Source organism: Hyperoodon ampullatus, assembly GCF_949752795.1.
Source record: "Hyperoodon ampullatus genome assembly, chromosome: 8".
Taxonomy (NCBI): domain Eukaryota; kingdom Metazoa; phylum Chordata; class Mammalia; order Artiodactyla; family Ziphiidae; genus Hyperoodon; species Hyperoodon ampullatus.
Window position 1 is genome coordinate 84,487,179 of NC_136921.1, and position 12,708 is coordinate 84,499,886.

At 42.6% G+C, this 12,708-nt stretch overlaps 1 protein-coding gene across 1 annotated transcript in view; it reads right to left on the reverse strand.

Annotated features, from left to right (window-relative positions):
* Positions 1-1,843: 1,843 nt before the first annotated feature.
* Positions 1,844-12,708, reverse strand: part of LRP2 (LDL receptor related protein 2) — a gene marked incomplete at both ends in the record, with an annotated part of 195,384 nt that continues 184,519 nt past the window's right edge. Inside the window, 9 exons of the mRNA XM_079709604.1 lie at positions 1,844-2,005; positions 2,183-2,254; positions 5,365-5,472; positions 7,268-7,375; positions 8,416-8,545; positions 9,049-9,166; positions 9,351-9,418; positions 10,139-10,229; positions 11,789-11,908. Coding sequence (XP_079565730.1) covers positions 1,844-2,005; positions 2,183-2,254; positions 5,365-5,472; positions 7,268-7,375; positions 8,416-8,545; positions 9,049-9,166; positions 9,351-9,418; positions 10,139-10,229; positions 11,789-11,908 — 977 coding nt within the window. The remainder of the gene's footprint in view (positions 2,006-2,182; positions 2,255-5,364; positions 5,473-7,267; positions 7,376-8,415; positions 8,546-9,048; positions 9,167-9,350; positions 9,419-10,138; positions 10,230-11,788; positions 11,909-12,708) is intronic.

Consider the following 12,708-nt stretch of genomic DNA (forward strand, 5'->3'; position numbering starts at 1 on the left):
CTGAGCTCACCCCACCAGGCCTGTCAGGGCTGCGTGAGTTGTGGATTCCTCCTCCTCTTCCCCGCCCCCTCCCTGAACCCTGGGCTTTCCTGGTTCCCCAGCTGCCTAGTACTCAAAGCCCCAAGCTCTCTGCACAGCAAAATACAACTGATTCATGACCCGGGCTTATGAAGCACACAGAACAAGTCTGATAAAATACACATTTATTAGAAATTTTTCAGCAGCATCATTTCCATTTGCTTTCTAATCAAAGTCCATGTCAAAGTAATTTACAATAAGCACTCAAAATATGAACAAAAAATATTTTGAGAACTCGGGAATAAAATCATCAGTAGTACATGTTTCACCCATCCATCCATCCATTCATACACTCATTCATTCATTGTTTTAAAGATGTGCCATATTAATATTAGCACAGAGAGCCAGGAACCCTACCTACTTAGTGTGGAAACTGTGTATTCCTGCCACGGTTCCCGCTGTGGAGACTACAGCCGCTATTCAAGAGGAGGGCTACGCTCCTCAAAATGAACGATTTTGCCAAGGACCTAAAAAAGGCTCAATAAGAACGGTTTCCCTTTCTATTCATGTTCAACTGAGGAAATAAATAGTCATTATAAGGAAATTTTCACACACAGAAACACAAACCCAGCTGAGGCTTTGCTTAACCGGTATTTGTTTTGCACCTTCCTTTATGAAGACACAGATTTACTTTCAGTTAATTCAGCTCCTGAGCTCCAGTTTCTAGGGTAGGTGACCACCTGAGATGCCAGGCAAGGGTGTCAATCACCCTATGGTCCATCAAATGAAATTTCATGCGATTAGATACAAACTCTTTGCAGGACACTTACACTTAATGACATGGGACTTTCTCAGACATTAAAATAAAAGTGTTGACTTGGCAGCAAGCAAGATAACACACAGGAGACAGTGTTCTGGTTAGACAACGCAAACATGCAGAAGGGTGGAACTGAATTGCTTTTCTACCTACTGCGTTATCTGCATCTCTATCATTACGCTATTCAACAGGTTACATATAATACTGAACATTAAGTGCTGATGTGTGAAAACGGACCCAGGAGTGGCCTGGATTCCCTTCCTTGATAAATCTATAGGGACTATGAGTGGTGCCTCCTCTTCTGACATGGCTAAAGGCCCCAAGTCAATTCCTTTCTTCAATGGATCATTTTCTTTTTTTTAATGAATTTATTAATTTATTTTATTTTTGGCTGCGTTGGGTCTTCGTTGCTGTGCGCGGGCTTTCTCTAGTTGCAGCGAGCAGGGGCTACTCTTCATTGCAGTGCACGGGTTTCTCATTGCGGTGGCCTCTCCCGTTGCAGAGCACGGGCTGTAGGCGCGTGGGTTCAGTAGTTGTGGCGCACGGGCTTAGTTGCTCCGCGGCATGTGGGATCTTCCCGGACCAGGGCTTGAACCCGTGTCCCCTGCGTTGGCAGGCGGATTCTCAACCACTGTGCCACCAGGGAAGTCCCAATGGATCATTTAATGTAATGATCACCAACCAATTCAGCAAATACTTTCATTAGCAAATTTAATGATGCGATAATCTTTCCAAAATTTACAAATATACAATATATTTATAGCATTACCTTCAGATAGCTTCAGTGCAAAGATATACATATAGTACATTGTGATAATTATTTGTAAAAATATGAGATGAATAAAAAAGACACACAAGGTATTGTTTCCACAAATATTTCCAACTACAGGAGTACAGGGGAAAAAATATCTTTTTAATAAAGTACCGAATGTTAATTTTTTTCATCTGTTTGTAAAAAATATATGTGCAAAAGTGTGTTTCTAATTATTCCCTAAATAGCTGGCACAGCTATGCCTCAGAGTCTTCTCTAACGAGATTTGCGGTGTCTTTAAATGTGTCTTCTGTTGCACTGTAGGTTGGACTTGGGCCTTTCTTCCAAGAAATCTTATCAGGGGGAGAAGGTGATGGAGGTGGGGTCACAGCAGCACCAACCTTTGGTTCACTCTCCATCTAAGACCACAAAGAAACAGGAATCAGCCATTTATTCCCCCGACGTGATGGGAAACGGTTTTGTGTGAAGAAGACAAATCTTGGCCAATTTGCTCAGAATCATCTGAGTGTATGCCTGATTTAGCAAGTTAATACTAAGAAAGAATGCCTGGGCTGAGAAAAATTGTTAAAAATTACCTCGGAATAGAATGGATTTTCAAAGTTGGCATTTTGTTTCGGTTTTCGTTTGAAGATATTCCACTTTGTTGCCTAAGTGAAAAGAGGAAAGAGAAAACCTTCAGTAATGGAATTTTTTGGTGGGTTTCTTCCTTCTGCTTAGGTTTTAAGTTTTCTTCTCACAGAGGGAGAAAGCAATTTGGGACCTGGGACCACGTGACCTGGCCCATGCGGTAAATTGTTCAGTTCTTCCTCAGCTGGGCCCTGAACAGTAACTGAAACTCTTTGGGCTCTTTTTATCTAATAATTTCAAAGAAAAATTCCTTGATCTGAAGTGTACAGTTTACAGAATCTGTGCCCAGAGTATCTAGAAGCTTTGACAGAGCCAGGCAAGAGATTTCTTCAGGGGCTGCCTGAAAATTTAAGGAACAAGCCAGATTGTAACTCTCATTTCCTAAAACGATGTCTTGATCCTTGGTCAACTCAAACATGTTCTGTCTCGCTCCATCATTTCCTCCTGTAATCAATAATAATAATGGCAACAAAAACAACTAACCTTTATTGAGTGCTTACTATGTGTCGGGGACTATTCCAAGAGCTTTACAAGTTTCTGATGTAATCTTCCCAAGGACTCTGTGAGGTAGATGCTCTTTTGCAGAGGAGGGAAGGCAGTCACAGCAAACTCATTTAACTAAATTGTAGATAGAGGAGTAGGCAGGGCCTCCAGGAAACAGAGGTCTCAAAACTGAAAAACCCAAAGAGAAATCACCCCAGTCTATGATGAGTGGCCCCTGTCTGGCTGAAAAGCTGCCCATGGCAGCAGTGCTGGCCATGGCCCTGCTGCTGGATATAAGGAGACAAGAGAACAGGGGATGAGGAAACAGCCTCCTCCCACAGAGCTAAGGTAGCCCACATGTTTTATGGATTGTCTCTTGCTCTGTGAAAGTAGGGGGCCAACATGTGAAGGAGTGGGGAGCACGTGAATACAGGAGAAGTAGAAGAAGCCATTCACCCACATTTAAGTGAGCAGCTACTTGGCACGAAGGCAAGATGGAGACACTCAGGTCAGAGCCCAGCCTCTGGAAACCTACACTTCAATGGGGAAGGCCAAAACTCATTGCTTCGGAATGGAATGGCTACATGGAGCTGAGTAACTATTAACAAGAGAAGTGCGGGTGACTTTCATTGTCATCTCCTTGGGAAATCCAATGCATGTCGACACGACTTTTGAAAATGACAGAACTAAGTCACAGGACTTCATGTTCTTTGAGTCCTTTGAGTAGATTTATTGATGAAAGAGAAACCTGTGAGCCTCTCTGGCATATTAAGGTCAACCCAGGGTCATGTTAACCAAAGGCTTCTACTGCTTTAAGCCCCCCTGGCTGTTCTCTCAGTTCCCAGAAGGCAAAGGTCATAGAAAAGTCCCTGGATGTACCATGGAGGACAGGCCTTAGAGGGTCTCAGCCTCCACTGATTAAAAAAAAGGAAGAAGAGCCAATGTACTGCAAAGATGGAGATGAGAAAGAAAAGGACTCTAATTGGTAAACATTCGCTCTCACTTGAAAGACTCTCAGTGTTTTTGATGACTGATGTGCAGGTCAGAGGTTGAAGCATCTCCATCACACTCCCCTTCCTGCTCAGCTGGGAGAGAACTCTGCCTAGGGAAGATCACTAGACTCGAAATGGACTGAGAAAAAATGTTGAGAATATAAAATAGATCTGGCACTGCTGTGGAGTTGAGTCAGACTTGGGGAACCAAATATGTGACATTCAAGTATTCTGGTGTCTGTGGAAAATTAGTGTTCGAAATAAATTTTTCAGTGTAGCTTAAAGAAAAAAAATTCAGTCCCGTGAAAATATGAAATATGCAAAATATGAAACTGGAAATTCCTTTCTAAGACAACATTCGTGTGTGTGTGTGTGTGTGTGAGAAGGAATTAGTAAATGGAATATGAAAAGGTGGACAAAGTGACCTTTGTTATAAGCTCTCCTCATTAGCATCAATTTAGTTCAACTTTTATTTTGACGCAAACAAGCAGAACAGGAACCAATTTGTGAGGTGCTGAAAATCCAACATGACTTTGCAGATACCAATTTTGTTTATAGATTATGCAATTTGAGAATAGGGATTGTAAAAAGTGGTAAGATTTCTAACTACCCTTGGGCTTTTGTTTCTTTATATTACTTCACAGAAGTCATAGAACCTTCAAACTGAGACATTCCAGATCCTATTGTTCTCAACTGGGAGAGCATGTTTGGGGGCCAGGGGCGGGGGAGGGAGTGATTTCTGGGATCACAATGCATTGGGGAAAACACTACTGGCACTTAGTGGACAGGGGCCAGGAATATTAAAATGTCCTGCAATGTACAGGATAGTTTTGTACCAAAAAGAACTGCCCCTCCCAATAAGCCAATAGTGCCCCCAATGAGAAACATTAAGACTCTAGTGCTCGGAGGTAAAATAGTTGCCCAGAATCAAACAACTATATCTGAGATAGCTTCCTATGTGTCTGTTAAAACTAATGATATATTATCTATTAAGTTTTGTATCAAGTTTATTTACTGAATTTCTCTCTGTAGACAACAGTTTACAAATTTCAAAGGGCCTGCAGACAAGATAGAGAAGCTCCATCTAGTGGTCTTTTTTTCTTTTAATCTTCTGTGTTAAACACTGTGCCTGGCACATTGAGGGCAGTAATGTTCTCTGGATGGTTAGATGGAAGATGGACAGATGGATAGATGAAGAGAGTATAAATTAGTGCCATCTAGTGGTGACCATTGGTAACAAGAGTAGAGCTAAAAACAACATACATTATTAAGGGAACAAAGACATACACTGTAGAAAAATTGTATTGCACGGGAAAGGAAAAGGTCCTCTATATGCATCACTTTATTCATACAAAGTTGTTATCTCAAATTAAACGCCTCTGATTTGAAGAGGCTGCGTCCAGAAGTCGGCTACCCTTCTTTTCTGCTTTACCTCCCATGTCACAAGGAACATCATTACCAACTCAGTGTTAGCATGTAGCTTTACTCAGTGGAAAGTTTTTCAGTTTATGATAAAATTATCTTTACTAACTGCCTACACATCTTGAGCTCTATGAGCCTATCAGGGTCTCTCTAGTTTGCCTAGGATTAATAAACCCAGCACTTCCAAAGTCCTTCCCAAATCCCATATCATTTCAGTAGTCAGTCACTGTTACCTGAGTTTCATCAGCACTTGGGGAAGTTGGCTTTGTGTCTGGAGCTAATTCAGCAGGGTTTATGGGACTTCCATAGTTTTCGTTGTACACATTTCCAGATTCAGTTACCTGTGTGCATATTGAAGGCCATTATTCAGTTTTGAAAGAATTTTTGCTATGAAGTTTCTTATCAGCTCTTTGGTTCTGTTTATCACCTTGCTCTCCCACAAACATGATCAGGCACCATTTTTATTATATGAGACCAACCCTGTGGTCCAGGAATAAACACCACTCTCGTCTCCCCAACATCAGGAGCACCAACTACTAAGCTGTCTATCTGATGCCTTAATCTTGGGAGGCAAATACACCCATCAATGGTCACACTCTCATGTAGTAATAGCAACTTCTACGGTGCTCTCCAGGGCCCCTTACTCCCACTGTTGACCATAGTTTTGGATAAAGGATACTCTGGTTGTATATTGGCAGCCAAATCCTAATAGAACAGTATGAATTATTTCCAGACGCATTGGTGAACTGAGAGTTTTACATTTGGATATTTAGAATAAAATTATTGATTTCAGAGGACTGCTTGAAAGAGGTTGAATTTTTAAAACAAGAGGCATAATGACATTAATACCCCTCTAGATATTTTCTGTAACATTCATGTGATTCCGAGGGTCCCTCTTAAAGCACAAATTACCAAAGATATATAATTAATAAATTACAGGGTAGAAATTCGCGCCTTTTCCTATATTTTTACATTCACCACTTTATTTCTTCTCAAACTTGGAAATGTATTGGTAAACATGGCTTCATTTTATTTCAAGGGAAAATGCCAAAAATCTACTTTATCATGTGCTTAAAGTTTTGCTATCTGGATATTAAAGGATCAGGCAAAATGCTTTCAAGATTCAAATATTGCTGATCTTAAGAAAGCTATTCATAAAATAAACATTTCTGTCTTACATTAAAATGTACTATACCTTGTGAGTTCAAAAGAAATTTAGGTGTTAACAGTGAAACTGTATTTTGCCGAGGCTCTAGCTGCTTTTTTTTTTTTTTGCGGTACGCAGGCCTCTCACTGTTGTGGCCTCTCCCGTTGCAGAGCACAGGCTCCGGATGCGCAGGCTCAGCGGCCATGGCTCACGGGCCCAGCCACTCCGCAGCAATGTGGGATCTTCCCGGACCGGGGCACGAACCCGTGTCCCCTGCATCGGCAGGTGGACTCTCAACCACTGCGCCACCGGGGAAGCCCCCCTAGCTGCGTTGACAAAGGAAAGACAGGCTAACTAACAGTTGACAGGCACTGGCGGTGACACTGGGGCTATTGATCCAGACCTAATGAAGAGTTCTGTTCCTTCATCCATACGTCTATCTCATCTCCCTGTTCCTCTTAAAGATGAGTGAGTAATAGGGCCTCATCAAAGGAAATTTATGTATCTGCCTATCAACTTCGAAGACCTTTGTACTTTCCAGAAAAGTATGGCAAGGGCAAGCAGGGAGGTCACCTCAAATCACACCCTTGTGATACCAGTCAGAACCCAGAGAGTGTGCCCAGTACCCCAAACCTCTGCATAATGACCTGACGACCATCCACTCATTCAGTTCACAGATATTTACAGAGAGCCCGTATATGTGTGTTGCTGAGCCTCTGAATATGCACTCAGACCTCTTGCTCTGGCCACTCAGGATGAAAAGGCTCTTGGTCGGCACCCCCAGAATGGCTGCCAAAACCCAGGATTCTGATTGTTTTCAGGCCTTCGGTCCTTGGGTCGGTCCTGTTACTGCAGGGAGTGAAGCTGAGGAAGCGACCAGTGTGCTTTCTTCCATGGAGGGAAGGTTGCGAGGACCCTAAAATCACATTATCCCAAAGAACAAGATCCAGCAACAGCCAAACCTGACAGCAAGGACTGTGATTTCTCACCGGGGTTGTTGTTGGCTGAGCCACTTTGACGGCAGTGTCCCTGGAGGTGTATGTCGGGTTTTCAAATATTATGGGCGGCTTCCCCAGGTCCATGGCAAAATGTTCACTCTGATGGAGGGAAAGAAAAAAGAAAAGAAAAAAAAAGATCATACCGTGCTGATCTGATTCATACACAGAGGAGGATGTGCTCTTCACACCTGGAGGTACGCTAGGTGCTACGTCAAACTGACCCAAAAAGAACTTGCCCCCCACCTCCAACAAAAGCCAACAGAGACACAAGGCCTCCATGAGGCAAACCGTTATGTAAAGTAACGTAAATGCATCAACTCCTCAGGTCAGGAGAACAGAAACCCTCTTCCCTTATCTGAGTTCTCTATGGCTCCTTAAGGCAAATAACTCACTTGGTGATTGGCTTTGGACATAGAGAAAAGGGTGGGGGTCTGGAAGAGGAGCAAAGAGAAGAGGGAGAGGGGGAAAGAAGACAGGAGGGATAATATTGTACCTTTAGGCAGGAACAAAAAGGAAAGATTGGGGGGGAGGCAGAATACTGGGAATGATTTCCCAACACTGATGGTAGACTTCATAGTGGATCCCAGTCCATTCATAAAGTATTTGGTCCTCACAGGAGGGATTATTTACAGATGGGGACAGAGTGATCAAGCTCCATCCCTACTATTACATACTTAGCAGGTGGCAGAGTTGTGATGTGAACCAACCACTGACTCTAAAACGTTTCACTGTTTATCCCAACACTACACACTGGTGGGAAAATATATGAGACTAGGAAACATGTTATTTCCCTGCCTCTTCCTTTAAACGTACAAAAAGTCATCAAATAAAAACAGAATATCATGGTCCCTCTCCCGTTTCCCAAAAAACATAGATTGTTTAAGACTCTAATTAAACTTAAAACTGTTCATGATTCCAGTTCAACCGTGTGGCTTAGATCAGGGGTTAATTTTAATTTCATTACTAATGTTTTTAGACACATTTCTACAACAAACCTAATGTTTCCTAACTTGGTATAGTGAGGGAGCATACTGTATTTCATTTTTTTCTAGGTGAATTTTATTCTTTATAAAAAGTGTTTCTTTGATAAAACAGTAAAAATGAAAACCATCAAATAGTCACTTTGAAACCAAACTCACCATCGCCATTGATCTGTCAATAGCAGACTCGGGCCCCAAACCAGATATTCCAATATCCATGTTAACATCATCCCCTGATCTGAAGGTCACCCCATTTCCATTTTCAGAGGATTTGCTAAGACTGCTTAAGCTGAAAAGAAGTAATCAGTGTCTTATTATTTTTAAGAAACAATCTTTTGCAATAGGATTCTTTCTTTGTACCTTTTCCTAGCTCTTCCTTAAATGAAAGGCTCAGTTCACACTTTGAATTGACACATCATGTATGGGAATAAATTCCCTTAGTGACCTGGAAATGTTCGAGCACATTCCTGAATGCTTGAGATTGAGGAGAGGACCAGCTGGGCACTTGCAGAAAGAAAGCCTGGTCCCTCAAACAGCCGACGCTGTTCTCCAGTGTAACCTCAACATACAACCCTTTAGACTCTAAAATGTGATTTGTACTCAGGCTTCAGAGAAGCAATCAATTAAGACATTGTGATTTGAAGTGACTGCTTTAAGTTCAGTATTTTTTGTTTCTGCAGAATAGGTGAACAGCCTAGGATGCTTTTTTAACTTAAAAGAAAAACTAAGTTATTTACGTGGTTACAGATCACACAGACTTCTAAAATCAATATTCCACCTAATGAAACTGACCTTGACAGCTTGGGCAGAGAAGGCAAAAGGGAGCCAGTTTTCCTATAGTGGAAAAATCCTAAAGTCGCTAAAGCTCCAATTATGATGATCAGGATGATTGTCAACAGCACGGCCGCTGCTGTCAAAGAGGGAAGAAGCAAACATATGAACATGAGGAGAAGGAAAAGAGCCAGTAGTCTTAGCAATAGGGACTGGGGGCTAGAACCATTCATTCTTCAAAAACTGAGTTAAACAGAATATAGACAACACTCAGTTTAGTTACCATGATGCATTCCCATGTCCCTCGTATTCTTAAAACTTACTTGTTCCAGGAGGAATGCCTTTTGAAAGCCCTATTTCACAATATTCTCCCACATAGGCACTAGGACATCTGAAAGGAAAAGAAGAATCATTCACAAGCTGTTGATTTCTTGGGCTCTGATTGGAATCTGACTGTGGAAATTCACTTTTGAGGGAATACCTGTGGTATTCTACAGAATAGAATTCTGATTCTACAGAATCAGCCTCAACAAATAAACCTATTGGTGTCTTCTCTAATCTATGGAATTCCTCCTTGGAGAGTGGAACTAGAAACCTTCATTGTGTTCTTTCCTTTGACATGCTTTCATTAAATATCATCTTTCTCCATATTAAGAGCTTTCTTTTTAATTCTCTGCTCTCCAAATCTTTAGCCCAGTCTCTGCCCCTTGTGAGCACCTAGCACTGTAACAGCTCTGCTGACAGCTGCTCTCCCACAATCCAATTATAATTAGTAATCTGAGGTGAGTAGGAAAATGGGGTTGTCACTTCTCTAACTCATTGCTCCCCAAAGCGTGGCCCACAGTTCTGTGGCATCTCCCGGGAGCTTGTCAGAAATGCAGAATCCCTGTAAATGAGATGGGCATTTTTTCCAGAGCCCCAGGTGATTCTAACACACATTATAGTTTGAGAAGCACTGCCTTAGTTCTCTGTGGACTCCCCCATTGGAGGGCAAGCTGGTTATGATGTGAAAATTAGCGAACTGGCAAGGTTCTTGTACTTGTTTTTCTGGCTACTTTGAGGTCTCAAATTCCCCCCCAGAAGATGCAAGACCTACAGCATTCAGACTTACTTGCATTTGGGGAGGTCATTCTCATCAAAATAGCACTTTCCTCCGTTCATACACCTGCATGGAGGGGGCATGATGATAGGACTTTCGATCGCTGCAGAAAGGGAAAGCCACACAGGTGTTAGTCAGCGGTGCTCAGCAGAGCCCCCTACCATGCAAACCTGCTTCAGCCCAGGTCTGGAGTGGGGAGCCCATGTGGTGGGGCAGCTAATTAGTCTCCCTTTTAAATGTCACCTTCCCCTCAAGTCAGATGAATTTCTTTATCAATAAGGTCTTGGGGAGTAACATACATTTGGGAGGGAAAAAAAGGCAATTTATAGCATCCCCCCCGCAAACAGTGGTGAGATACTAGACTCCAGAATATATACTAATAGTTAAAAAGGACATTGTGGTAAAGGAAATCTCTTAGGACATTGACATTTTCTTTTGAAGTTTTCAGAATTCTTCTCTTTGAACCCAGTTAAAATCAAGAATTCAACGTAGGCACACCCCGAAACTTTCACTAAAGGCTCCGAAGTATCAGCAATCCATTCATCAATAAACGGACACGTAGACAGATAAATAGCCGTTTAATGGACAGCTGGTTGGAGATCTCCTCATTTTTTAAGACCTTCAAAATTGCCCTTGCTAAAGATTGTAATCTTGCCAATATTTCCCCAGTAGCATTGGGATAAGAGCTGGGATAGGGGAAGAGGAGGGGGCAGTTTTTACTTGCTGAGTTCATGCTCTAAACCTGCCAACTTTTCAGCCTGGTTGGGAAGTCAACAGGAGGTGCCTTGTTTAACCGCTTGCGCCCCCTTATGGCAGAACATGGTTATGCCTCTTCATTTCCCCATCAGCTAAAGCAGGGGGAAGGGCCCAAGGATGTGAGCCATAAAATGGGCCACCAGTGAACTGCAGGATGATTTTCTAACACCCTTATCAAGCATTGGATACTAGTTAGGGACACTAACTAGTTACTCCCTATGGCTTATTAACTCCTTAATTTAAAAGAGTCACTGAAGAAAGGTCTTGCCAAGAATAGATCATCTATAGCATTTGGGATGAGAATTAAACCACTGCTTACTTACTTACTTCCAACTTCCATCTCCCAAGAGCATAAGGTACATTTTAAAACGTGGCCCTTTTTCAGTTGTCCAAACTTTGAAATGAGCATGTGGGAAAACCAGTGAACCTCCTCTAGGCCTCGCCTCCATACTGGATAAGCACCCCCGTCTCACCTCAGGAGCCTGGTTCTCCACCTTGAGGAGCTCCCGTTAAGACAGAATAGATTCTGGGGCGATTGGGATCCAGTATGGGGTAGAGAAAGGAGGAAGAGGCCTTATAGGAAACTCACTCTTCAAAATGTCTTTATAGACAACACAACAGTCGATTTAGGGGCACTGGATCTAAATCTCTGCAGATCTTGGCAAATAATTCTCAGAAATCATTGGAACACAAGATCTGTTTGGCCCCTTAAGTCCCACTCAGCTCTGTTCATATTTTCCACATCTCCCATCCCTCTTTCTAGCCATCCCCACTCTATTCTGCAAGAGGCCAGTAAACAGGGATTCTTCATGCTCCTGAAAAAGGTGAAGCACGGGTAAGGGAACCTACTAACGAAGGCAAAGGAGCTCTCCCAGGCCCCCATGGCTGCCCAGGCAGTGTCCCTACCCGCATCACACTCAGTGACACTTCCTTCTATAAATTTGGAGCCTTGGGGACAGGCACAGGTGTATCCCTCAGGTCTCAGAAGGCAAAGGTGGCTGCAGACCTTTTTACAGCGGTTGGGCACTGGAAAGCAGAAGAAAACAGTGGTTAGTTTCTGAGGAGGGAACGAATACCCCAACCAAGGACATGCCCATCCACTGAGTTGTGGCCAGGTGACATCAGAGCCCTGCATGACTTCAAAAACAATCAGCACTAAGCAAGTTGAGATATTTCTAAAAGGTCAGTAAGACCCCATTATTATATCAAGATTTGTCATCACCCAAATTTGGCTAGATCATAAAGTGTGGTCCAGCCAAAGCATACACTGGATGTGATTTCCACCCCTGCTCTCCACAAAGAACTTTCTTCTGGGCTTCAGTTTCATTATTTGCAAGATTAGGGAATTTAGAGCTATGATTATCAGAATCACCTGGGAGCTATTCACAATGATTGATGCCCTGTCACAGAAATCCAAATTTAAATTGCTCTGGGATGGAACTCAAGTATTACCATTAAAAGCATCTCAGGTAATTCTAGAGCCTTCTGAACACTAGCTTAGCATATATTATGATTTATCCAAGGATTAGGTGGTCTCTAAATTCCTTCTCAGACTAACATTCTATAATCCTGATTCTCTGTCATGCATGCATGCAAAAACGTGACCATGGACGAGGCATGGCTGTAAAAAGCCTCACTCAAAACCTGTCCCATGACCACTTCTTCAGCTCTCTAGAGCACAGCTTTCAAATTTTAATGTCGTACAAATAACCTGGGGAATCGGATTCAAGAGGGCTGGGATGGGGCTTGAGAGTCTGCACTTCCAACCAGCCCCCGTATTGTACCAATGCTCCTGGTCCATGGCCCACACTTTGAGTAGAGCAGGG